Here is a 24,920-nt window from a genome sequence, read left to right on the forward strand (position 1 = left end):
ATTTATATTCTCTCTAAGCAAATCATTGACTTAGGCATTGGAGCTATCCCCCGATGGCACACCATCGACATCTCTGATCCTATTCTTTCTGTGTTGTAGCTCGACGATTCCTCGGTTGATTTGTCGCTAAGCAATTTGACGGTTCCTTGGTTATCATGTTGCCTACCATTCCGACTATCCCTTGTAATTTTTTTTTGTATTACAACCTGACGATTCCTCAGTCATACGATCCTCGGTCGATTTGTTGCTAAGCAATCTGATGGTTCCTCGATTATCATGTCGCCTGCCATTCCGACTATCCCTCTTAAAGTGTGCCACATTACTCTCAAAAAATTGTCATCAACAGTTTGGTGTTGCCTGTTAAAACTTCAATTTTCATCAGTTCTTACCATTTAAAATCTGAGATGGTGACTACACGCTCACACCCTCAGCCAGAGGTTAAAGCTGGTATGGCTAGGACGTCTGACCATCAGAATGCTCAGTTCGAGGAGTTCAGGAGACGCATGGACGAGTCCATGGAAGTGCTAAAGAAGCAAAATGAAGATCTCGCTACTTGACTTACTGCTGCTGAAGGCCGTAATAGCGGGAGGGACCAAGAACGTGAAGTGAGGCATGAAAGGAATTGAGAGGACCAAAAACGCTCAGGCTGTTGATAAACAAAGCTGAGGAGTTGATCAACTAGGAGGAAACCATTGGGGCTTTATTGAAGTCCAAAACCCAGGCTACCTCAGCTAAGGCCAGCAACAAAAAAGTAGTATTGGAGAGTTCTAGGAAGAAGAGAACGGAGGATATAGCACCTCTAAAGAGTCTGCAAAGGAAGGTGGAGCCATAGCACTAGCAAGGCTAGAAATTGACTAGTTTGAATACCAGTGTTACCGAGGTATTCATGGAGATCAAAGGTTATCCAGCCTTTAGATGGTCGACGAAGATGAGGAATCCTCCATACAAGCGCACCAATCAAAAGTATTGTGAGTATCACAACGACGATGGTCATCTCACCGAGGAGTGTATATCTCTTCGCCGTGGAATAGAAAACTTTATTAGGAACTGTAGGTTGGTGAGGTTTTTGGCTGATGGAAGGAATAGGGGTAGAGAGCCTCAAGAGCCTTTACGGCGGGATGGTAACAACGAAGCCCCCGATGGAAGGTGGGATGATCGTGTTGTGAGGCCAAGACAAGATACCAAGCTGAGGATAGATCAAGAAGGCCACCAAATCCCTCGGAATCAAGATGTGATAGGAGAGATCCACACGATCTCTAGGGGTTGATTGGTAGAGGCGAGTCAAATTCGGCAAGGAAGGCTCATGCAAGAAGAGTGAATGTAGATGATGTTTTCCTTCTTGAAAGACCTTCTAAAGCCCAAAAGAAGGATCCAATGATCCTATCATTCTCAGAAGATGACGCAGAAGGGGTAGCAATGCCCCACAATGACGCGCTAGTTGTGAAGGTAACAGTGGGGAATCACAGCATTCATCGAATTCTGGTGGATAACAGAAGCTCGGTTGATATCTTATACTGGCCAGTTTACAAACAAATGGGAATAGATCGGGAGAGGATCAAACCATTTGGCTCACCCAAGGTTGGATTTGCAGGAGAGCAAGTCCAACCCATCAGGCTCGTCTCCCTTCCTGTTATAGTGGGAACAACCCCCAAACAAGTGACAATAATGGTGGGTTTCCTGGTGGTTGACCGACCATCTGCCTACAACGTAATCATTGGTCAATTGGCACTAAATAAGTTGAAAGCGAAAACTTTAACTTACCTCCTGAAGATGAAATTCCTGACAGATGATGGAGTCGGGGAAGTCAAAGGAAACCAAATTGCAGCGAGAAAGTGTTACAACACTTCTCTGAAGAAATCGTCGGATTTGCACCTTTAACGATCAATAGTGCGGGCAGCATGAAAGAGGGTGAACTCACTGAGGAGCTAGTAGACATATCGGTAGGGGAAGGCGAAGTTGTGAAGATCGGTTCACAACTGGCCTTGGAAGTCCGAGATAGCCTCGTCAGCTTTCTTCAAAAATTGTTAAAGTCTTTGCTTGGACACATGAAGACATGCCAGGGATTTTTCCTGAAGAAATACTTCACCAGCTGAATGTGGATCCGGAGATGAAGCCGATGAAACAGAAGAGAAGAAACTTTGCCCCCGAGCGAAACTTGACCATAGCTGAAGAAATGGAGAAGTTCCTTATGGCTCAGTTCATCGAAGAAATCTTTTACCCCGATTGGTTGGCCAATGTAGTGTTGGTCAAGAAGTCCAATGGGAAATGGAGGATGTGCGTGGATTCCACCGATCTCAACAAGGCATGCCCAAAGGATAGCTTTCAACTTCCGTGAATTGATGTGCTGGTGGATTCGACAGCTGGATATTATGATGCATTTTTTGGGTACAACTATATTTACATGCATCCAGCTGACCAAGAGAAGACCGCCTTCATCACCGACCGAGGTTTGTACTGGTACGAAGTCATGTCTTTTTGTCTAAAGAATGCAAGAGAAACCCACTAGAGGTTGGTCAACAAAATGTTTCTAGGATAGATCGAACGTGACATGGAGGTCTATGTTGATGATAGGCTCATCGAGAGCGTATTGCCACTAGATCACACACATGATTTACAAGAAACGTTTAAGACGTTGAGGCAATACGGGATGAGTTGAATCACACAAAGTGCACTTTTGGAGTTTCCTTAGGGAAGTTCCTCTGTTACATGGTTTCAAATCGAGTAATTGAAGCCAACCCTGAAAAGATTCAAGTTGTCCAAGATATGCAATCCCCAAAGAATATGAAGCGACTCCAGCAACTGACAGACAAGATTGCAGCACTGAACAGATTCATTTCTCGGTCGACCGACAAGTGCCTCCCTTTCTTCAAGATCTTGAGAAAGGTGTGTGAACAAGCCTTCGAGCAGCTGAAGAAGTGCTTGGCTAGCCCACCACTGCTAAGCCGAACCATTCCTAGGGAAGCACTGTACCTGCACTTAACCGTATCTCCTACTGCATTTAGTGCAGTTTTAGTCCAGGAAGAAGGTGTACAGAAGCTGGTGTACTTCATCAGCCGAGCCTTGAGAGGATCGGAGGAAAGGTACGTGCAGATAGAGAAGCTTGCCTTCACCTTAACCATCTCATCGAGGAAGCTTCGGCCATCCTTTCAAGCCCACACCATTAGAGTGTTAACCGAGTATCCACTAAAGAAGGTACTTCAGAAGCTAGATCTATCTGGTAGATTAGCTAGCTGGGCTATCGAAATCAGGGAGTTTGACATTGATTTTGTCCCTCGGAACGCCATCATGGGCCAAGCACTCATAGATTTCTTGGCAGAATTCACCAATTTGCTAGAAATCAAGGCGTGGCCAAAAGACGAAACATGGGTAATTTATGTGGATGGATCATGCACAAGGAAGAACGGTGGAGCTGGATTACTACTAATCACACAAGACGGAGAAGAATTGTGTAGTTCTTTGAGGTTGGAATTCAAAAGTACCAACAACGAGGCCCCGTATGAAGCAGTCTTGGAGAGACTTAGCTTGGCTCGAGAAATTGAAGCAAAATTTGTGGAGGTACGAAGCAACTCTCAAGTGATTGTTGGACACATCCGAGTGTGGTTCGAAGCCAAAGGCGAGAAGATGAAGCTGTACTTGGAAAAGGTACAAAACATGCAGAATGTTTTCAAAAAATTCTGCATCATCAAGGTCCCAAGGCAGGAGAACGAGAGAGCTGATCATTTGGCTCAGATGGGTTCATCAATGGAAGTCGGTGTGGAAGAAACCGAAGAACTAGTGCAAATTCTACTTAGGCCTGCAGTAACAAAGGAGCTCATGGTTCTAGCAATAGAGGCGATGCCCAAATGGGCAGAAGAACTAGTAGAGTATTTGGAGAATGGTACTCTTCTAGCCGACCAGAAAAAAAGCCGTCCAACTTAGGACTAAGGCTGCTCGGTTTACCAAAGTGAATGGAACCCTCTACAAACGAGGTTTCATGTTACCCCTTTTCAAGTGTGTCTCCAAGGAGGAGGGTGATTACGTTTGTTGTACAAAAATATACCTAAATTAATAGGTAAATAATTATACGTTCTACCTGCAAGTGCACAAGGTCAACATGGTAGTATAGGGTGCAAGTACAGGATCATTCCCACGAGGATTGCTGAATTGATGTTTAAAAATAGATTCCTTAAGCAAAAGCAACTTAAAGATTGATTGTTGATGTGATGATAACAAAGGGTAGGGCTTCGATATTCACCACTAATTATGTTAAACTAGTATATCAATATGCCAATGCTTTGATCAAGTTATGCATATTTAATGTTTGCCAACCTAAGGGTTAAACTCTAACTCCTTAAGCTATTGATTTCCCTATGCAACGTGTTAGGCATGGGTGTATACTCTAACTCTTTTCTTTCCTAAAGGATTTAGCATGGTATATACTAAGTTGTTCTTTAGAAAAACATATGTTCTATGGAAATCGACAAACACACAGGGCCTAGGGCATGGGTGTATACTCCCGGTTCCCCATGTTGATTAACCCAAGAATCGCGGTGTGGATTCTTTTGTTACTTAAGTTAAACCCAGGACTCGGCCATCCAAATTGATCTAACTAACAAGTCCATACCACATGCACATGTTGATCAGGCATACACATATGAGGAATTCATGCAAGCAGGTATTAATCAAGTTAAATAGCACAACATGATCATCACAAGGTGCCAATATTGAAATATTAATTTAACATAACTAGGGCTTCAATCTAGCCCTACTAAATAAATTAGCTACACATAGAGTTGATGTTAAACATCTTCATAAAATAAAAGAAAACAAAAGAAAGAATAAACCCGAGACTTGAACTTGAGAGCTCCTATTCTTCTCCCTTCTCCAAGCCTACCTATTCTAAAGGCTTAGGAGTCTATTTATAGGCTTTAGAAGTCCTTGGAAAAGTAGTAAACCCTAGGGTTTTCGCAGGGTTTCAGTCCTATTACAATTTGGAGTTTGAAAAACCCTAATATGGAAATAGGGACATTGTAGCTGCCACTTGGAATGCCTCCTGCGCACGGGTGCGCTCGATCGCAGCCCGTGTGCGCTTGATCGCTTGTCTGCGATCGATCCTTCTTTTGTCTGCGCTCGATCGCTCCTGGCCTGGCTCGTGCAGCGTCTTCTCTGGTATTGTGCTCGATCGCAGGTACCCTGCGATTGATCGCAGTACCAGGGAGCTCCAATTTTCCCATATTCTCTTTTTGGGCCTAAATCACCCAGTTTTTACTTCACTTTCTTCCGAAAGCCTGTAAAAACATCAAAAACACAAAAAGGAATTAAAATGGCCTAGTTAATTACAACCAGAGGATTAAAACATGGAAGATAAGGGCTGAAAATATGAATATTTTAGCGCTTATCCCGAGAATAACTCGGCGAAATATAGCCAAGGTACTTTCCCGAGGTCAATGTTTGCGAAATATAGCCGTACCGGGTGCTTTCCAAACTCAGCCCAACATAGAATTTAAAGCCTCCATGTTGGATAATTCTAAGGTTGAACCCCTCGGCGAAATATAGCCAAGGTGCTTTCCTGAGAATAACTTGGTCAAATATAGCTACGGTACTTTCTCGAGGTTAACGTTCGAAAAATATAGCTGTAAAAGCGCTTTTCGAACTTTACCTATTAAGAACATAAAGCCTCTAAAATAGGATTGTTCGAAGGTTAAACTAACTCGAGAAATATAGCCAAGAACTTAAAGCCTATGAAAAAGGATTGTTCAAAGGCTCTTTCCCGAGTCCGAGCACTCTACCAAGCATTCTGACAAGCACTGTGCCATACATTCGTCTAAGCTATCATAAGATTTAAACTCTTAAGTTTTATTTTTAGGATTGCAAAAGGAAAAAGGGAACAAGCAAGACAATAATGTTGAGCAAAGGACCTTTTCCTCTTAAAGACTATTTAAAGATTTTTTTACGAGTCTTTTGTCTCGAAAGGTCTAACCTCACAAGCTTAAATGGCTTCCCGAGTTAACATCGTGTCCGATAATCAACGATTCCATATCCTAACAATCAAAATCGAGGGTTGCTCTTAATATCAAACTTAAGTTATTTCTAAAATTGCAAGTAAAGGAGAAGTGGAAATGAGCAAGGCAATTAGCCAAGCAAAAAATCTCTCTCATTGGTAACAAAACGAAATAAATAGACAGTTTACAAACAACTTTCATTGATATTTTGTATAAATTACATTTACAAGTCTTTTTCCTCAGGTGAATCAAAACCGTCAGCCTCGGGAGTGCCAGCACTACTCAACGAATCCTGTGACTTCGAAGCATCAATGCTATCCAAGTGTGCTTTGCCTTTAGGGTCGGTACAAGGATTATGCTCGTGTATTGTTCAACCTGGGGTATCTGGCATTAGATCCTGACTAAGGCTTTCTATTTCTTCAATGGCTGCAACAGAAGGAAGGATGTCTTCAGCATTAACAGTCTTGAGGTCAATCGAGCAAGAAGGGTGCAAGGCCCAGGCTCGAAAAGTTTCAAAGCCCACGACGATGCCTCAGGCCCAGCCAATGTCACCGGTCTAGGAAGGATACGACAGCTGCTTGAAATAATCCTAGGCCTTATCCTTAGCTTCGTGTAGTTGAGCTCTCATCGCATTGAGCTTTCCTTTGTTGAAGTCAAGCCTTGACTCGGCAACCTCTAGCTTCGTATTTGAAACTTCAACCTTGGACCTTTGAGCCGTGGCTTCCTGTTTAGCTTCTCAAAGTTCCTCAGACAGCTCGGCGTATCGGTCATCGTCTTAAGAGCGCTTCTCCTCCAATTGCCGTAGATCCTCCTTGACAATTGAATGGTCCACTTGAAATGAATGCAACTCAGTCATCACCTCCTCGATCTGAGATTGCCTTTGGAATTAGCCTTGGTAGCCTTAGCGACCGAGGTTTGTAAAAAGGGTTGCTGCTGATCCACTACGAGTAGTTCAGCATCCTGATCATTTAGAAAGTCTATGAGTCTCGCTGCTTCAGCCTCGGGCTTCGCCAGCTTCTTCATCAACTACTCAGTCTTTGTGGCTGAGGCTTGCATGGATTTTTTGAAGTCACAATAGAGGAGGATTGACTTCAGGATGCCCTCAAGAAGTAAATAAATATTCAAATCTAAGGAAATATGCACTGACACAGAGCTGATAGAAGATCATCCGGTCCGACATATATTGGGCCGAGTGGTTGCGATCACCAGCTATCTGCTTGTGAGAAATGAAATCCACAAGGGCACTGAAAGGATTTCCCAGCAGCTCACCCCCGAGGGTGGATAGAGCCAACCAACCTGTTCATAGTTGAGGGCTTCACCAAGTCATCACTTGTAGAAGCATTGTTGGTAGGATCTTCGACTTGTTGAGAGTCCTCTGACATCTTTGACCGTTGAGTCTTTGTCGAAACAGGAGAAGCGTCGAGCATCTTTGCTTGATAAAGAGCCTCTGCCAAAGCAGTTACACCCCCATGTTCCATGACATCGTTGTCATTGCCGGCAGCATGAGCAGATGAAGGCTGAGACTTTGCTGGTTCATCATTAACTTGCTTACGATCACCCTCTATAATCACGACTTGTCTCTCAACGTTGGTAGGCTTCGCTTCCGACGAGCCTCCTTGTAGCTGTTCAATCTCATCCAGAATATGTTGGATGTTCGAGCCCAAAGCAGATGATGAGACTTCTATTGGGATAGCCGAGATTGGCGCATCGACAAGCGGTTGCGCCGCCAATGGCTTTATTGCTAGAGGCATCGAAGGCTTGTCTCCGAGAAGAGCCTCGGGATCCGCCGCTATGCGGATTGCTGGTTTTGAAGCAAAAGCCTTTCGGGAGGCACCCATTATGTTGGCATAAGCGTTTTCAACTCCCGAGATAGCCTCGAGTCTGTCCGACTTTCTTCTCTTCAATGATGGAATTTGAGGATTTTTGAGCTCATCTTCTATCCTCAGGAAGGCCCAATCCTTGACATATCCAGTCCTTGTCACCATCCTCGTGCCTTTATTCACAACAGGCCTCCTTAGAGCCTGGTGTTGTGCAAATTTTAATATACTCGCAAGTGTGAGGTCGATCCCACAGAGAATTGTATTTTTGAAAGAGCAATTTAAATCTAAACTAATTAAATCCTAACCTAGTTCCAAAAGGGTTTTGAATTTTGATTTTCGAAATTTAAACTACAAAACATAAACTAATTAAAATAAACTAAGAGATAAAGGTACTAAGGTTTGGGAATTCATACTCACCAAATCGTAACAACATACTTCATGTTCATCAATATTAATCCGAAGTTCTCACAAATTAAATCTTATTTATGTTTTAGTATGCTTCAAAAGATTAATCAAAACCATCTCATGTATCTATTCATTATATAAATCACAAAAGGAATCCAAATTTAATCGAAACACCAGATGTATCTGAAGAACAAATCACAAGGGATATCCAATTTTTAAGCAAATAAAATTAAGCAATCAATTATGTGAAGTTATCTTAAATCATCATGTGTATCCTTGAATCATAACAATATATCCAAGAATTATTCCACACATTGAAAAGAAGTAAAACAATTGAAATTAAGCTCAATAAAATCGGAATAATAAAAACTTACATAAAAGTAACGTTGTTCTTCATCTCTAGGATTGTGTATATCTTTTCTTGAATGGAAAGAGGTCTATTTATAGGCTTAGGGAAGTCCTAGAAGCCCTAGTAAACCTAGATAATTCGGAGGTCTGTATCCTAGTCAAAATAAAAGTCTGAAATCATAATAGGATTTGTCCAGATTTGTGTCCTTTTATTGCGGGGCAATTTTGGCATGGTAAACGTCTGAATTAGGAAAATCTTATTTCACAAAAAATTGTAGTATTTGGAGTTAGCTTTTTAATGGCTCTGAAATCATCTCAATCCGATAGTTGAGGAAACTGTTATGGTCAAAATGCTGAGACATATTCGGAATCTGAATTTGAATCCAATCAAATTTTGACTCCAATTAGGGAAATTTCGATTTAATCCTTTCCTCGATTGGGTTAAACTTAACCATATCGTCTAGGTCTTCTCAAAGTGTGCTTTCTTCCAAACTTTGCATCTTTTCCCTTTAAGGATGCAGTTTCTCTTCAACAACCTACAAAATACTAAAAACACAAAACTAAAACAAAACATTAGATAACGACGTAGCTCAAGGATTAACTAATGTAAATTAGGGGGCCAAAATATACCATATTTGGCACTCATCACCTGGGCGACCGATTTCCTAAAAGCCTCGGCAGCGAGGTGTGCCCTTCGACACCTTAGATTAGAAAGGCCTTCAGCTATCCTCTCTCGGGTGCCCTAGGTATCTTATTATGTTGGCTATCGTTACCTAGGGCCCGAAGAACATAGCTCTCTCGTTTTTTCGAGCATAGGCTAGGATTGTGTTTATCCGATCCACTTCTCCCTCAGACAATTGGGGAGCATACTTCAGAACATCTGCTGATGGAATGCTTGTTTCCTGAGGTATTCTCAGGCCTTCAACAACCTCCGAGGGAGCAAACTCCCAACCTCCTTATGCGAAGAAAAACAGATTCTTCCACTATCTGTTGTTGGAGTAAGTCTTCTCCAGCTGAATGAACCACAGCCTTTGCTGAGCCAGGAAGGTAAAGAGAGCGTCAGAGTTAGGGTTCTTGGTGAGTTTGTACATCCACAAGAACTCTCGGACAGTGAGGTGTTGTTCAAATATCTACCTAAATTAATTGGCAAATAATTGTACGTTTTACCCGCAAGTGCACAAGGTCAACATAGTAGTACATGATGCAAGTACAGGATATTTCCTACGAGGATTGCTAAATTTTGCTTAAAATAAATTCCTTAAGTAAAACAAAACAAAGATTGATTTTGATTTGATAATAATAAAAAGGTAGGGCTTTGAGATCCACTACTAATTATATTTAGATAATATAACAATATGCGAGTGCTTTGATCATGTTATGCATATCTAATGTTTGTCAACTTAAGGGCATGGGTGTATACTCCTTAAGCTATGGATTTCCCTAAGCAACAAGTTAGGCAAGGGTGTATACTCTAGCTCTTTTCTTTCTTAAAGGATTTAGCATGGGTGTATACTAAGTTGTTCTTTAAGAAAGCATGATTCTGTGGAAATCGACAAATACATGAGGCCTAGGGCATGGGTGTATACTCCCGGCTCCCCATGTTGATTAACCCAAGAACCCGGTGTGGATTTCTGTTTACTTTTATTAAACCCAAAACTCGGTCATCCAAATTGATTTAACTAACTAGTCCATACCACATGCATATGTTGATTAGGCAAACACATATGAGGAATTCATGAAAGCAGGAATTAATCAAGTTCAATATCACAACATGATCATCACAAAGGCGCCAATATTGAATATTAACTAAACATAACTAGGGCTTCAATCTAGCCCTACTAAGTAAATTAGTTACACATGAGTTTGATGTTAAACATCTTCATAAAATAAAAAGAAAGGAAAAGAATAAACTTGAAACTTGAACTTGAAGAGCTTCAATTCTTCCTGAAAATTGTGTCTATTCTAGAGGTTTAAAGGTCTATTTATAAGCCTTATGATACTTTAGAAACCCCAAAAAGCGTAGGGTTTGAGCCCTAGTTCGCACAAAGCTACAAAACCCTAAAAATCACACTTTCCATATTAAGGCCGGCGGCTGACTTGCTCATCACACACGGGTGCGCTCGATCAAATCTTGTGTGCGATCGATTCCAGGACTGTGATCGATCCTCTTGTACTGGGCGTTCGATCGCAGGTGCCTTGCGCTCGTTTTCTTTGCCTGTAGTGCGCTCGATCACAGCTCCCTTCCGATTGTTGGGCCAAATACTACATAAATTAATACATAATATTTAGTACGTTTTAACTCGCAAGTGTACAAGATCAAACAATAGTATAGTGTAGCGAGTACGAGGTCGATTCTACGGAGATTGTTGATTTTATTTCGAATTAATTAAAAATATCAACTTGTCACTGAATTGATATTGTGAAAAAGGAAATAAAAAGATAAATGAAAAAGGTAAAGGCAGGGCTTTGATATCGACCGCAAATCATACTTAAATAATATAACAATATGCCAATGGTTTGATCATGTTATGTCTATCTAATGTTTGTCAACCTAAGGGCATGGGTGTATACTCCTTAAGCTATAGATTTCCCTAAGCAACGAGTTATGCATGAGTGTATACTCTAACTCTTTTCTTTCCTAAAGGATTTAGCATGGGTGTATACGAAGTTGTTCTTTAGGAAAGCATATATTCTGTGGAAATCAACAAACATATGAGGCCTAGGGCATGGGTGTATACTCCCGGTTCCCCATGTTGATTAAGCCAAGAACTCGGTATGGATTACTTTTGTTACTTATGTTAAACCCAGGACTCGGTCATCCAAATTGATTTAACTAACTAGTCCATACAACATGCACATGTTAATTAGGCACACACATATGAGGAATTCATGAAAACAGGTATTAATCAATTTAGATAGCACAACAAGATCAACACAAAGGCGCCAATATTGAATATCAACTAAACATAACTAGGGCCTTCAATCTAGCCCTACTAAATAATTTAGTTACACATGAAGTTGATATGAAACATCTTCATAAAAGAAAAGAAAAGAAAAGAATAAACCCGAAACTTGAACTTGAAAAGCTCCAATTCTTCTCCTCCAAAGCACACTATTCTAAAGGCTTAAGGGTCTATTTATAAGCCTTTAGGAATACTCTAGAACCCCTAAAAATCATAGGGTTTTAGCCCTAGTTCGCACAAAGCTATAAAACCCTAAAGATGCTCTTTCTATAACAGGGCTGGCGGCTATCTTGGCCACCACGCACAGATGCGCTCGATCGCAGCTCGTGTGCGATCGATCGCAGGTCTGTGATTGATCCTCCTCGAGCATACGCTTGATCGTGGATGCCTTGCATGTTGCCATCCTCGCCTGTAGTGCGGTCGATTGCAGCTCCCCTGCGATCGATCGCTCTACCAGAGCCTTCCAAAATCCAAAATAGCTCATTTTCGGGTCTAAAACTTCTGAAATTTCTTCTTTTTCTTCCAATGACGTACAAAATCAAAGAAAACACAATAAAGAGCTAAAATGACCTAATTAATTAAAACTAAAGGATTAAAACATGTAAGTTAAGGGCTAAAAATATGAATATTTTAGCACTTAACACACACCCAAACTTACATATTGTTAGTCCCTTAGGAATAGAAAACTAAAAACAAAAAATGCAAAACAAATTACAAAAAGATAAATCCATCTTTCGTGGGATGTACGATTGCATTTAGCATATGTAACAAGCCTTTTACCTCTAGGAATTTCCTAGAGGACGAGTGAAGTCTCGTGAGGGTTTTCCATAAATGTTACCCACAAACATCATGCACAGTTCATGTTATCCCCAAAACTTAAGTATCACTTGAAGATCTTGATTTTCATTCATAAGCAAGCTTAAAAAGATGAACCCCATCTTCACAATGAACTGGAACCTCAAAGTGCAATTACGTATAAAGGACATGCTAAAACATCACAAGTTTGAAAATTGTGTACAGTGAATTAGCACAAAATTATGAAGCTTCCAAATCTTTCCAATATGTAATGTCTCCATATCTCAAAATTCACTAGAATCCCTACTAGAATGAACAACCATGGCATATATACATATATATATATAACCTGACCAATATATATATATATATTGGTCAGGTTGTGCAATGTTTGGTTTCCTTAAGCTTTCTAATTGATCCATGTAGCGAGTGTTAAGTCAATGACTCCCAAACCAGATGGTTTTAGGGCATTAGGTGTAGAGACACCCCTAAAGACCTACTAACTAGAGTAAAAAAGGCTACAAAACCAAACTAACCTAGACATTAATCAAACCAAAAATTTTCACCTTCTGACGTGAACATTCAATGCTTTGAGGCAAGAGGTCCAGTTACTTAGTGAACAGCTTATCAATGATCATTTATTATTATTATTATTATTATTATTATTATTATTATTATATATATTTTCATCATATATATGCCAAAGTGTCCATCTAATAAGTCATCCAATTTCATCCAAGATACTGAAACACATATATCAGACCTCATGTCATACCTCACAATTTATGTGCTAATGTGCTTATGTGCTTAGATCAGACATGTGAATTTTCAGCTGTCCTAAACAAGTAACCAAACTAACAGATTCACTCATCAGATCATGTGTTCAAAATTTTAAGCTCATTGATGAAATCAAGCTACAATTCTTTTAGATCAACTTAAAATCTTAAGGCAAACATGAACAAGCATAGAATTTTTATTTTTTTATTTTTTTATTTTTTTTTTCAAATAGACAAACAAACACACAAAACAAATGACATGAAATTGGGACAAAGTGTGTGAACAACATGTGTGCCCATACCTCCAAACTTAAATGACACATTGTCCCTAATGTGTCTAAATAAAGGAAAGAGTGTACCCGGGAGGTGGCCGACATAGTCTTGGAATGCATGGCTCATGGAACACCCCCAAACTTGAAGTGAAGCATACTTGTCCCAGTAAAATAAGAAAACAGAAAAACAAGTAAAAAGGAACAAAACTAAAAACACTTAAACAAAACAAAATAAAAGGATAAATTATAGGGTGCCTTCCATGAGCATTAAGTTTTACGTCTTCAGCCAGACGGTGGTCCCATCTTAGTGCTGTCTAGAAGTAGATGCTCAAGATGGTGGTGGTAAACGGCTAAGTATGGACTGCATCAATTCTTCCAAGGCAGCTAATCGTTGATCCATCAGTGCTTTATCTTCCCGAGCCTCCCTTCTTTGATCAGCGAGCTCTCTCCGAAGTCCCGCCATCTCTTCATTAAGGGAGCGGTACTGTGCGGCGCAAAAAATGATCGGGGCCTCCTTCTCCTCTGCTGTTGCTGGCTCAGCTGCCGGTTCATCTTCGGCCATTGGCTCGGCCTCACTCTCTTCTTCTCTAGCTTCTGGTGCTGGGGGTGCCCGGGGCATATGGGAGCATCTCTTGTTCCATTGGCGAATGCCAACTATGGGAGTAGTAGTGACTGGCTCATCAGCTGTGGTGCCCTTTTTCCAAAGAATGTATGTGATTAAGTATGGGAAAGGCAACCCCCATGAGTGAGTGGACTCCGCTCCTCCAATATGCGCTCGATTCCAAAATTTGTGAATTTGGTTCCAAATGATGTCGGGAATGGAGTACCAGGCATCTTTGTGGAAGGCGTAGAGGGTTTGGAGAAATTGATCACGCCTCTGAGTCTTGTGTCCCAATGGGAAGCCATTGCGATGCAATATTGAGTCCACAAACGAAAGCCGTTGAGGTAGCTTGGATCGGCTGCCGGCATTATGATGGGCATCGGATATTGCCCTTGGCACATGTCCTCAATGATTTCCGCCACGTAGAAGCGGGGTAGTTGCTCGGCAAGCTGTGTGTTAAGTGTTAAAATATTCATATTTTAAGCCCTTAACTTACATGTGTTAATCCTTTAGTTTGGTTAATTTATGCCATTTTACTTCCTTTTTGTATTTTCTTTGTTTTATAGGTTTTTGGAAGAAAAGAAAGCGTTTCCGGAAAGGATTAAATCGGAATTTCTCAAATTGGAGTCAAAATCGGATCGAATTCAAAATTGGATTAAGCATACCTATCGGTATTTTGACCATAACTTTCAACTCAAATATCTGATTGAGCTGATTAAAGTGGCATTAGAAAGCTAACTCAAAATTATACAAATGATTGTGAAATAACATTTTCTTAATTCGGAGCGCCGCAATGCGAAAATCGCCCTGCGTGTGATGATCATGTTGTGATATTTAACTTGAATAATTCATGTTTTCATGAATTTCTCATATGTATGTGACTGGCCATTATATGCATGTGGTACGGACTAGTTAGTTAAATCAATTTGGATGACCGAGTCATGGGTTTAACATAAGTAACAAAAGTAATCTACACTGGGTTCTTGGGTTAATCAACATGGAGAACCGGGAGTATACATCCATGCCTTATGCCTCATGTGTTTGTCGATTTCCATAGAATATATGCTTTCCTAAAGAACAAGTTAGTATACACCCATGCTAAATCCTTTATGAAAGAAAAGAGTTAGAGTACATACTCATGCCTAACTCGTTGCTTAGGAAATTCAATAGCTTAAGGAGTATATACCCATGCCTTTAGGTTGACAAACATTAGATATACATAATATGATCAAAACATTGGCATATTGACATATTATCTAAATATAATTAGTGGTGGATATCAAAGCCCTGCCTTTAACTTTTTCATTTATCTTTTTATTTCTCTTTTCACAATATCAATTCAGTGACAAGTTGATATTTTTTTAATTAATTCTAAATAAAATCAACAATCTCCATGGAATCGGCTTCGTACTTGCTGCATTATACTTTTGTTTGATCTTGTGCACAAGTGAGTTAAAACGTACTAAATATTATCTATTAATTTAGATAGTATTTGGCACAACAAGTTTTTGGCGCCGTTGTCGGGGATTATTTGATTTTGTTTGAAATTTTTTCCTTTATTTTATTTTTGTTTTAAATTTTTCTGTTTTTCTAGTTTTTTCCGTAGTTCCTGTTCTGGAGGTGCGCTCGAGCGCCCAACCAGGGCAATCGAGGACACCAGTGCGATCGAGCGCACCTCTCGGTGCAATCGATCGCACATCCAAAGAGCAGCACAGTTACAGCACTAACTATAGAGCTGATTTTTTTTCTTTTTTTTTCATATAGGGTCATTCGAATCTGCATATTAGTAAGTTTTCTTTTTAAATTTCATTTTTATTTTCCTTTTTATTTTAACTTTTTGTTATTTATTTATTTTTTGACACAAATGGGGAGGTGTTCCAACACCCCATGGACCATGTTCTTTATGCCACAACCTTTATCACCATGTTAGACAATGTCCTTCAATAAGACAAACTTCTAACAAAATTTTTGGGCATACGAACACATCGTTCTCTAGACCGGAGAACAGCAGCTATTTTGATTCCTGTAACCCAACATGGAGCCAACAATCCAATCTCTCATGGCAAGCTCAAGCTCTCGGAATTCATGCTCAACAATCTTATGGACTGCAACATCACTCATATCAACAATTCTATGATCATGCATATTCCTCTCAATCAGCTCCACAATAGCAATGTCAAGCTGAACCACCTTCTCTTATAGATATAGTAAATACATTGATTAAGACTACATAGCAAGCATCTGAGGAGATGAAGACCTACTTCAAATCGAAAGGCAATAGTCTCAGAGAAGAAGAAGCATATCAAGAGGAGCCATCTTCCACTTACTGGCCTCCACAATACCAAGAAGAGGAGCCATCTCCCATATATGATCATTTGAATTCTTTTCCACATCAACAATATTAAGAAGAACCACCTCCTCCAAAAAGGTCTTGTTAAGTGCCAAAATATTCATATTTTTAGCCATTAACTTACATGTTTTAATCCTTTAGTTTTAGTTAATTCATGCCATTTTACTTCATTTTTGTATTTTCTTTGTTTTGTTGGTTTTTGGAAGAAAAGAAAGCGTTTCTAGAAAAATTCCAAGCTTAAAGGGCAAATTGGGAAGACCTAGAAGATATGGTTAAGCTTAGCCAATCATGGTTAACTTTAATCAAATAAAGGAAATGATTAATTCGGAATTTCTCAAATTGAAGTCAAATCGGATTGGAGGAAAAATTGGATTCTGCATACCTCTCGGTAGTTTGACCATAACTTTCAGCTCAAATATCCGATTGAGGTGATTCAAGTGGAATTAGAAAGCTAACTTAAAATAATGCAAAATATTGTAAAATATCATTTTCTCAATTCGGAGCGGTGCAAGGCCAAAATCGCCCCGCAATACAGGACCACCATTTTGTGCGAATCCTATTCCGATCTGGACTTAGGTTTTTTTTATCCTAATTGGACTTGGACTTAAATCTCCAAAATTATCTGGATTACTAGGGCTTCTAGGACTCTCCTAAGCCCTATAAATAGACCTCTAAGCCTCACAATTCAATAGACAATTTTGGAGACATCCTTGGAAGAGGCACAACTAGGGGAGAGGAATTGGAGGCTACTTCTAGGAGCGGTTTTCGGTTCTTTCTTTACCTTTTCTTTTGTCTTTTATTTTAATAATGTGTAACTAACTCTTTAGGAGGGCTAGATTGAAGCCCTAATTATGCTTATTTAATATTGCAATATTGGCGCCTTTGTTATGATCATGTTGTGATATTTAAATTGATTAATTTCTGTTTTCATGAATTCCTCATATGTATGTGACTGGCCATTATATGCATGTGGTATGGACTAGTTAGTTTAACATAAGTAACAAAAGTAATCCACTCCGAATTCTTGGGTTAATCAACATGGGAAACCGGGAGTATACACCCATGCCCTAGGCCTCATGTGTTTGTCGATTTTCACAGAATATATGCTTTCCTAAAGAACAACTTAGTATACGCCCATGCTAAATCGTTTAGGAAAGAAAAGATTTAGAGTATATACTCATGCCTAACTCGTTGCTTAGGGAACTCTATAGCTTAAGGATTATACACCCATTCCCTTAGGTTGACAAACATTAGATAGATATAACATGATCAGAGCATTGACATATTGTTATATTATATAAGTATGATTAGTAGTGGATATCAAAGCCCTACCTTTAGATTTTCGTTTATCTTTATTATCTTTTTATTTCTTTTTCACAATATCAAGTCAGTGACAAGTTGATATTTTTAATTAATTCTAAATAAAATCACAATCTCTGTGGGTTTGACCTCGTACTTGCTGCAGTATACTATTGTTTTGATCTTGTGCACTTGCGAGTTAAAACGTATTAAATATTATATATTAATTTAGGTAGTATTTAAGCACAACAAGTTTTTGGCGCCGTTGCCGGGGATTGTTTGATTTTGTTTGGTATTTTTTCCTGTAGTTTATTTTTGTTTTAATTTAGTTTTAATTTTATGTTTTTTTCGTAGTTACTGTTCTGCCTATGGAGGTGCGATCGATCGCCCAACCAGGGCAATCCAGCGCACCTCACAGTGCGATCGATCGCACATCCTGAGAACAGCACAGTACTGCGATAATTATAGATCTAATTTGTTTTCTTTTATTTCATGCAGGGTCAGTTGAGTCTGCATCTTCGTAAGTTTTATTTTCAAGTTTGTTTTTATTTTTCCTTTTTAGCTTTAATTTTTTGGTATTTTATTTTTACTTTCACACGTGGGGCGGCACTCCGACACCCCGTAGGCCATGTTCATGTTGCCACGACCCTTATCACAGTGTTAGAGAATGTCGTACATTGAGACAAATTTCTAACCAATACATGAACGCAGGATTCTCTAGACCGGGGAACGGCTGCTATTTTGATTCCTGTAACCCAACATGGAGCCAACAGTCCAATCTTTCATGGCAAGCTCAAGCTCCCAGAATCCATGCTCGACAATCTCCTAGACCGCAACATCCCTCATATCAGCAATTCTATGATCATGCATATTCCTCTCAAACAGCTCCACAACAAGCAGTCCAACCAACTCAAAAGCCAGAGAAGGTTGACTTGAAGGATCTTGTACGACAATTGGTGACTTCACAACAGCAATTTGTGATTGCGCAAGAACAAATCAATACAAGGCTTGATCAAGCCATTCAAAGACTGGAAGTACAAATGGAATAATTTTCCAAGGAGCTGAATACATTCCACATCAATAGGCCTTACCAATACCAAGAAGAAGAATGTCAAAGGTAGTTGATGGAACACCCCAATGAACAATACGTGGAAGAAGAGTGCACCTATTATCATGAGCAAACTGTCACATTGAGGAGTGAAGAGGTGACTGAAAATCAAATGGAAGAGGGGAAAGATAAGCAAACCGAAATTCCACAGGAGCCACATCAGGGAAAATAAGAGAGCACTGAGATTTCTTTAACATCAGCTCTTATTTCTGAAACACTAAGAGGCCAGGAGAGAAGTCTGTTAGAGCTACCACTTGAGCAAATTGAGGACATCAAGATAGGGAAGCTCCCTGAGTTTTCTTCTTACTTTATCCCAGTTCATGATTCCCCACCGGATGAGCAACTGTTTGAGAAAACTCAGAGTAGTCCTCCCTGATCTATAGACACTAGGAAGCACCATGCAGCAAAAAAGATTCATTCCCTTTGGTGCAAGAGAAGAAAAGACTAATGCTTCAAGTTTAAAGCGCCACAGTCTGGCTGAAGACGTTAAACTTAGCGCTCATGGGAGGCACCCCATAGCATATTCTTTTTATTTTGTTGTTTATTTTGTTTTATTTATATTTTGTTTGTGTTTTGTTTTACTTTGGTGTTTTAGTGTTTCAAGTCTTTTGTCATTCTGTTACTGCGATCGATCACAACCTGCGTGCGATCGAGCGCAGGTCTCCACTTGTGGTTTCATTGCATTCTGTTATTGCGATCGAGCGCACCCTGAGTACAATCGAGCGCTGTAACCGACTTTTGGCTGTTGTACATTCTGTTTGTGCAATTGAACACACCTTGTGTGCGCTTGAGCGCACATCACCCACACATGCACAGCCTTACGCAAGTGCGATCGAGCGCACCATGCGTGCGATCGAGCGCACTTGGGCCACATCCCATAGTTATCTTTTTAGTTTGTTTTCTTTAGTGTGTTTTAAGTTAATCTTTTTATTTATCTTTAGTTTTGTTCCTTTTTACTTTGTTGTGTGTTTTCTTATTTTGCAGGGACAAGTGTACTTCAATTCAAGTTTTCGGGTGTGCTATGAGCCATGCTTTCCAAGACTATGTCGTCCATCTCCCGGATACATTCTTTCCTTTACTTAGACACATTGGGGACAATGTGTCATTTAAGTTTGGGGGTATGGGCACACATGTTCACACACACTTTGTCCCAATTTCATGTTACTTGTTTTGTGTGTTTGTTTGTTTATTTGAAAGAAAAAATAAAAACTAAAAAAAAATAAAAAATAAAAACGTTTTTTTGCATGTTCATGTTTGCCCTAATTTTAAGTAAATCTAAAAGAATTGTGGCTTGAATTCATTAGTGAGCTTAGCATTTTGAACACATGATCTAATGAGAGAATCTGTTAGTTTGGTTACTTGTATAGGACAGTTGAAAAATCACATGTTTGATCTAAGCACTCAAGCACATTAGCACATAATTTGTGAGGTATGACAAGAGATTTGATATGTGTGTTTCTGCATCTTGGATGAAATTGGATGACTTATTAGATGACACTATGGCATATATTGTAATGAAAAAAGAAAAAAAAAAAAAGAGAAAGTATGAAATAAATGATCATTGATGGCTTTTCACTGAGTAACTGGACCTTTTGCCTCAAAGCATTGAGTGTTCACGTCAAAAGGTGAAAAATATTGATTTGATCAATGTCATGGATAGTTGGTTTTGTAGCCTTTTTGACTCGAGTTAGTAGGTCCTTAGGGGTATCTCTACACCTAATGCCCTAAAACCACCTGGTTTGGGAGTCATTGACTTAACACTCGCTACAAGGGTCAATTAGAAAGCTTAAGGGAACCAACATTGCACAACCTGACCAACAAAAAAAAAAAGAGAGAGAGAGAGAGAGAGAAAAAGAAATATGCCATTGTGTCATTCTAATAGGAATTTTAGTGAATTCTGAGATAAGGAGGCATTGTATATTGGAAAAATTTAGAAGCCTCATAATTTTGTACTAATTCACTGTACACAAATTTCAAACTTGTAATGTTTTAGCATGTCCTTTGTAAGTAATTGCACTTTGAGATTCTAATTCATTGTGAAGATGGAGTTCATCTTTTTAAACTTGCTAATGAATGAAAATCATGATCTTGAACTGATACTTTAATTTTTGGAATAACATGAACTCTTGCATGATGTTAATGGATAACATTTCTGGAAAACCCTCACGAGACTTCACTCGTCCACTAGGGAATTCCTAGGGGTTTAAAAGGCTTGTTGCATACGCTAAATGCAATCGTACATCCTACGAAAGATGGATTTATCATTTAAGTTTTCAGTTTTCCATTTAATTTTTAGCTTTGTATTGCTAAGGGGCTAGTAATATGTAAGTTTGGGGGTGTGTTAAGTGCCAAAATATTCATATTTTTAGCCCTTAACTTACATGTTTTAATCCCTTGGTTTTAGTTAATTCATGCCATTTTACTTCCTTTTTGTATTTTCTTTGTTTTATAGGTTTTTGGAAGAAAAGAAAGTGTTTCTGGAAAAATTCCAAGCTTAAAGGTCAAGTTGGGAAGACCTAGAAGATATGGTTAAGCTTAGCCAATCATGGTTAAGTTTAATCAAATAAAGGAAAGGATTAATTCGGAATTTCTCAAATTGAAGTCAAATCGGATTGGAGGAAAAATTGGATTCTGCATTTCTCTCGGTATTTTGACCATAACTGTCAGCTCAGATATCCGATTAAAGTAATTCAAGTGGCATTGGAAAGATAACTCAAAATGATAAAAATCGTTGTGAAATAAAATTTTTCCAATTCTGAACAACGCAAGGCAAAAATCGCCCCGTAATACAAGACCGCAATTCTTCATAAAAGAGGAATTATTGAAGATCTCCCAACACCCACAAAAGAGGAACAACAAGAGGAGCTATCGGAAGAAGAAGAAAATGATCCCACTGTGAGCACCACAAAAAAAAAGTGCCGGCCAGCATCTCATCGGCGCCGGTGGACCCAGCCGCCCCTCTCCGGCCTCTTTTCTACCAAACTCAGCCTCAAAATCGGCTTCTAATGCCTCAAAACTCGTTTCTAATGCCTCCAAACTCGTTTTTTTGATTCAAAATTAAAATCTAGAGCGAAAACCTTTAGGAATTTTTTCATCTTAAAGCCGGAAAAAATACTCACGGCGCCGGAGCTAGACGGGTGGTTTTCAGCAAAGACCCACGGGGATCTCTCGCCGTCGACGTCGTGGGTCTCGACCCACGGCAGACCCTTGCCGGGGGTCGATGGGTCTAGCCGGGTGGTTTTCAGCACAAACCCACGTGGTGTCTTGCTTTCTGCCTCTTTAATTCAATTTTTCTTTGTTTTGAGTTCAAAATCCAATGCATTAAGTTGTAGCTTATTTGTGTGTATTTTTTGTGCTTTAGGTGATGTGTCTTTGTTCTTTTGGTTACTGCAAAAGACCTCTTTTGCAGATGGACCACATAGGAGGTTTATCTGTTTGGTATTGTTTTCGAGGTCTAAAATGATAATTAAATGAAAAATAAAGTGGTAGGTAGTTTAACTGATTCTTTGGCTCTGGAAAAAGAAAAGGTAAAATAAAAGTATACCTTTTTTTTTTTTTCCTTTTTTTTTTTTCTTTTTTTTAAGTGTAAGATTGACATTCATAAACATTAGAAAATTTTGACAAAATACAGGTGGAATGATCTATTTGGTAAATTTTTCAACCACAGGAATCTACCTGATAAAATTAAAAACACGTGGGATGAACTGCTTATCCTGGGCATGAGGATAAACTACTTAGCCCGTCAGGGGTGAAAACTCCTGGATTACCTGGTAACTGGTTCTGGCGAGTGAGGTCAGTTACCCGTAGGAGTTTGATTAACGGTGAGGATTGTTATACAGTATGCGTTTGCGACGTGCAATTACTCTGAGTAAAATTCTCCTATGTTATCAAAAAAAAAAAAAAAAATTAAAAACTCGTGGGAGCCTTCCGATAAAGAGTGGAAGCTAAAGGTATGAATTTGATATTCTCCCATCAAATAAATGCAAGGACACTTTAAAAACTAGTTTGAAAAAAAATTCATTCAACTTACACTGATAAATTTTAAGTGTCTTGGATTCCTCAAAAATTAATGTTTGGATTCCTAAATTAGTAGAAAGGTAATAAATAACTGCTACGAATGTCAAAAAAAAAAAAAAATGTTCATTTCACCCTTGTTTTGGCAAAATGACATAATCAAACTAGTACAATCTTCAGGGCGATTAATTTTTTTTTTTCTTTTTTTTTTTAAAAAAAAAAAAGAAGAAAAAGCAACAAAAATTAACTCTGAAAGACTCAAAATGCTTTTCTTTCTTTCTTTTTTTTTTTTTCTTTTCATCTTCTCAACAAACAAACTGATTAAATAATATCAAACTTATTGATTCCATAATTTTGAGACTAGTTTTAATTTTGACCCTACGTAGTAAAAAAGAAAAGTATTCTAAGCCACACAATCCTTCCTAATGCCTTCCATCCCTGGCTTTGGTATCAGTAAGCAGAGCCCTGACACACAGGCGTGGCTTGGTATTAACAAGATTTTGCGGAAGAACCGAGACAGAAACCACTAACGATCCATTGGGTACTCCGGAAAGTGGCAGCAACTCAACAAGAACGGAAAACTGTGTATATTTAGTGATAAAGATGTTATAAGCCTAAATATCTCAGGATAAAGTGAAATGTTTGTGAACAAGTGAGAAATGATAATAGCTGGTTTACCTCCGGAGATTTGAGGTCTACAACTGAATCTGATGCAGCATTTTTTACTGCAGCAGCCACAACGGCAAAGCATTTGTTGCGGTCCAACAAGGCAAATGCATTAGAGCCATTTGGTTTATCTTTCAAAATCTTCATCTGTGTCTCCTCAATTCCTCTTCTGTTATAACCAACTGCAAACTACAAGGTTCAAATTTAAATTCATGTGAAGAAAGTATTGGCTGCTCATACTTTTATAAAAACCATGGCGTAATAGAACATCTAAACAAATTCCAGGAGCGGATTTCATCTGGCATTATGTATCTCAGCATTTCCAAACACATCTAGCAAAATGGCATCAGCCAGGTAAATATAACATGTTGTGATCACTGAATATCCTGGAAAAAGTGAATATAACCCAAAAAAACATAAATGAATCTAAAAGGTAAAACTGACCACAAACTGCAACTTGCTTTCTCGATACTACTTTATCCTATCTATAATAAAAAACCCTTTTACTTTCTTCCACCCCAGTACAACGTCTAGAAAGATGGAAATAGTCTGAAAGATGACCCAAAAAAGAGTCCAGACCTTAGAATAAGCTAATAATTGCGAAGGATGGCTACTGCCTACTAGTTTCTTTGAATTAAGCTGATAAATAGCCATGTTTCACATTGACTTCTCATGATAATTTGCTGTATAATGAATATGGCAATTGCACTGATAATAGGTTAAACTTTACCTTTGCAGGACGCACAGTTTCGCGCTGTTTATCATTCATGAACTGCAGAACAAGCTTTGACACAACTGTTTGCAGTTCCTTCTCATTCAAACTACAGGTTGCTTGTATAGGAAAAATGCGATGACACCAACTGCCCCAAAGAAATACATTTTTAGCATTATCAAAGGCAACAGGTAAGATCACGACCAACACAAAAATAAAAATCAGAAAATAAGAATTTAATCATATACTAGTTGATCGCTCTAGCAAAAATCTAATCTGGGGCATCAATATAATGAGTACCTAGAAGTACATGAAAATTAAACCTTTGGAATATAAAACGACATTCCTCGTCTTTCTATCAATAGAACTGGATTTTTCAGGCACATATTTGAGGTGAGGTGAGGTGATCCAAAAATGCATCAATGCATTTTTTAAATTAGATTATGAGCAGTTGAGTTATGGGTGCAATATGTACATAAAAGGACTATGTTGGGCATGCCTACTGCACTTTGGTGCTTCCCTGAGCTGAGGCATACACTTGGATGGAAACTACTTGCAATAATAATAAAATTCCATGGAGTTGGTTCGAGTGGGTAAGTCACTTAGCCTTGGTGCCTCATGAAAAATCAAGTGGGTAAGTCACTTAGCCTAAGGTTCGACCCCTCTTGAGTGCAAACAATTCTTTGGGGCCACGCTTACAAGCAAAAGCCCGAACTTTACTTGGCCCACGTGGACGGGGCACTTTCAACAGTGTCTTGGGAATCTAGCCACTCATGGTATCCTGGTTATCAAAATAAATAATAATAACTA

The 24,920-nt window shown here is 39.1% G+C and overlaps 3 protein-coding genes across 3 annotated transcripts; 2 read left to right on the forward strand and 1 right to left on the reverse strand.

The window, feature by feature from the left end:
• Positions 1-886: 886 nt before the first annotated feature.
• LOC132178089 (uncharacterized) lies at positions 887-1,878 on the forward strand. Its single transcript, XM_059590546.1, has 2 exons — positions 887-1,162; positions 1,261-1,878. The coding sequence occupies exons 1-2, from the start codon at positions 887-889 to the stop codon at positions 1,876-1,878; spliced, it is 894 nt and encodes a 297-aa protein (XP_059446529.1).
• An 828-nt stretch (positions 1,879-2,706) lies between these two features.
• On the forward strand, positions 2,707-3,918 carry LOC132178090 (uncharacterized). Its single transcript, XM_059590547.1, has one exon. The coding sequence runs from the start codon at positions 2,707-2,709 to the stop codon at positions 3,916-3,918; it is 1,212 nt and encodes a 403-aa protein (XP_059446530.1).
• A 19,135-nt stretch (positions 3,919-23,053) lies between these two features.
• LOC132177346 (uncharacterized) lies at positions 23,054-24,291 on the reverse strand. The gene is made up of 3 exons (XM_059589616.1): positions 24,129-24,291; positions 23,411-23,587; positions 23,054-23,313 (listed from the first exon to the last, which is right to left on the reverse strand). Exons 1-3 carry the CDS (start codon positions 24,165-24,167, stop codon positions 23,155-23,157), a joined length of 375 nt encoding a protein of 124 aa, XP_059445599.1. The 5' UTR covers positions 24,168-24,291; the 3' UTR covers positions 23,054-23,154.
• Between the last annotated feature and the right edge of the window lie 629 nt (positions 24,292-24,920).

This window comes from Corylus avellana, chromosome ca4 (assembly GCF_901000735.1).
Source record: "Corylus avellana chromosome ca4, CavTom2PMs-1.0".
In the NCBI taxonomy this organism is placed as follows: Eukaryota; Viridiplantae; Streptophyta; class Magnoliopsida; order Fagales; family Betulaceae; genus Corylus; species Corylus avellana.

Coding starts and splice junctions, on each gene's coding strand:
- LOC132178089 (XM_059590546.1), top strand. CDS start 887: ATGGAGATCAAAGGTTATCCAGCCTTTAGATGGTCGACGAAGATGAGG. Junction 1,163..1,260: donor GAAGGTGGGATGATCGTGTT/GTGAGGCCAAGA, acceptor CACGATCTCTAG/GGGTTGATTGGTAGAGGCGA.
- LOC132178090 (XM_059590547.1), top strand. CDS start 2,707: ATGGTTTCAAATCGAGTAATTGAAGCCAACCCTGAAAAGATTCAAGTT.
- LOC132177346 (XM_059589616.1), bottom strand. CDS start 24,167: ATGAATGATAAACAGCGCGAAACTGTGCGTCCTGCAAAG. Junction 23,588..24,128: donor AAACTGTGCGTCCTGCAAAG/GTAAAGTTTAAC, acceptor TGAACCTTGTAG/TTTGCAGTTGGTTATAACAG. Junction 23,314..23,410: donor TAGACCTCAAATCTCCGGAG/GTAAACCAGCTA, acceptor AAATATACACAG/TTTTCCGTTCTTGTTGAGTT.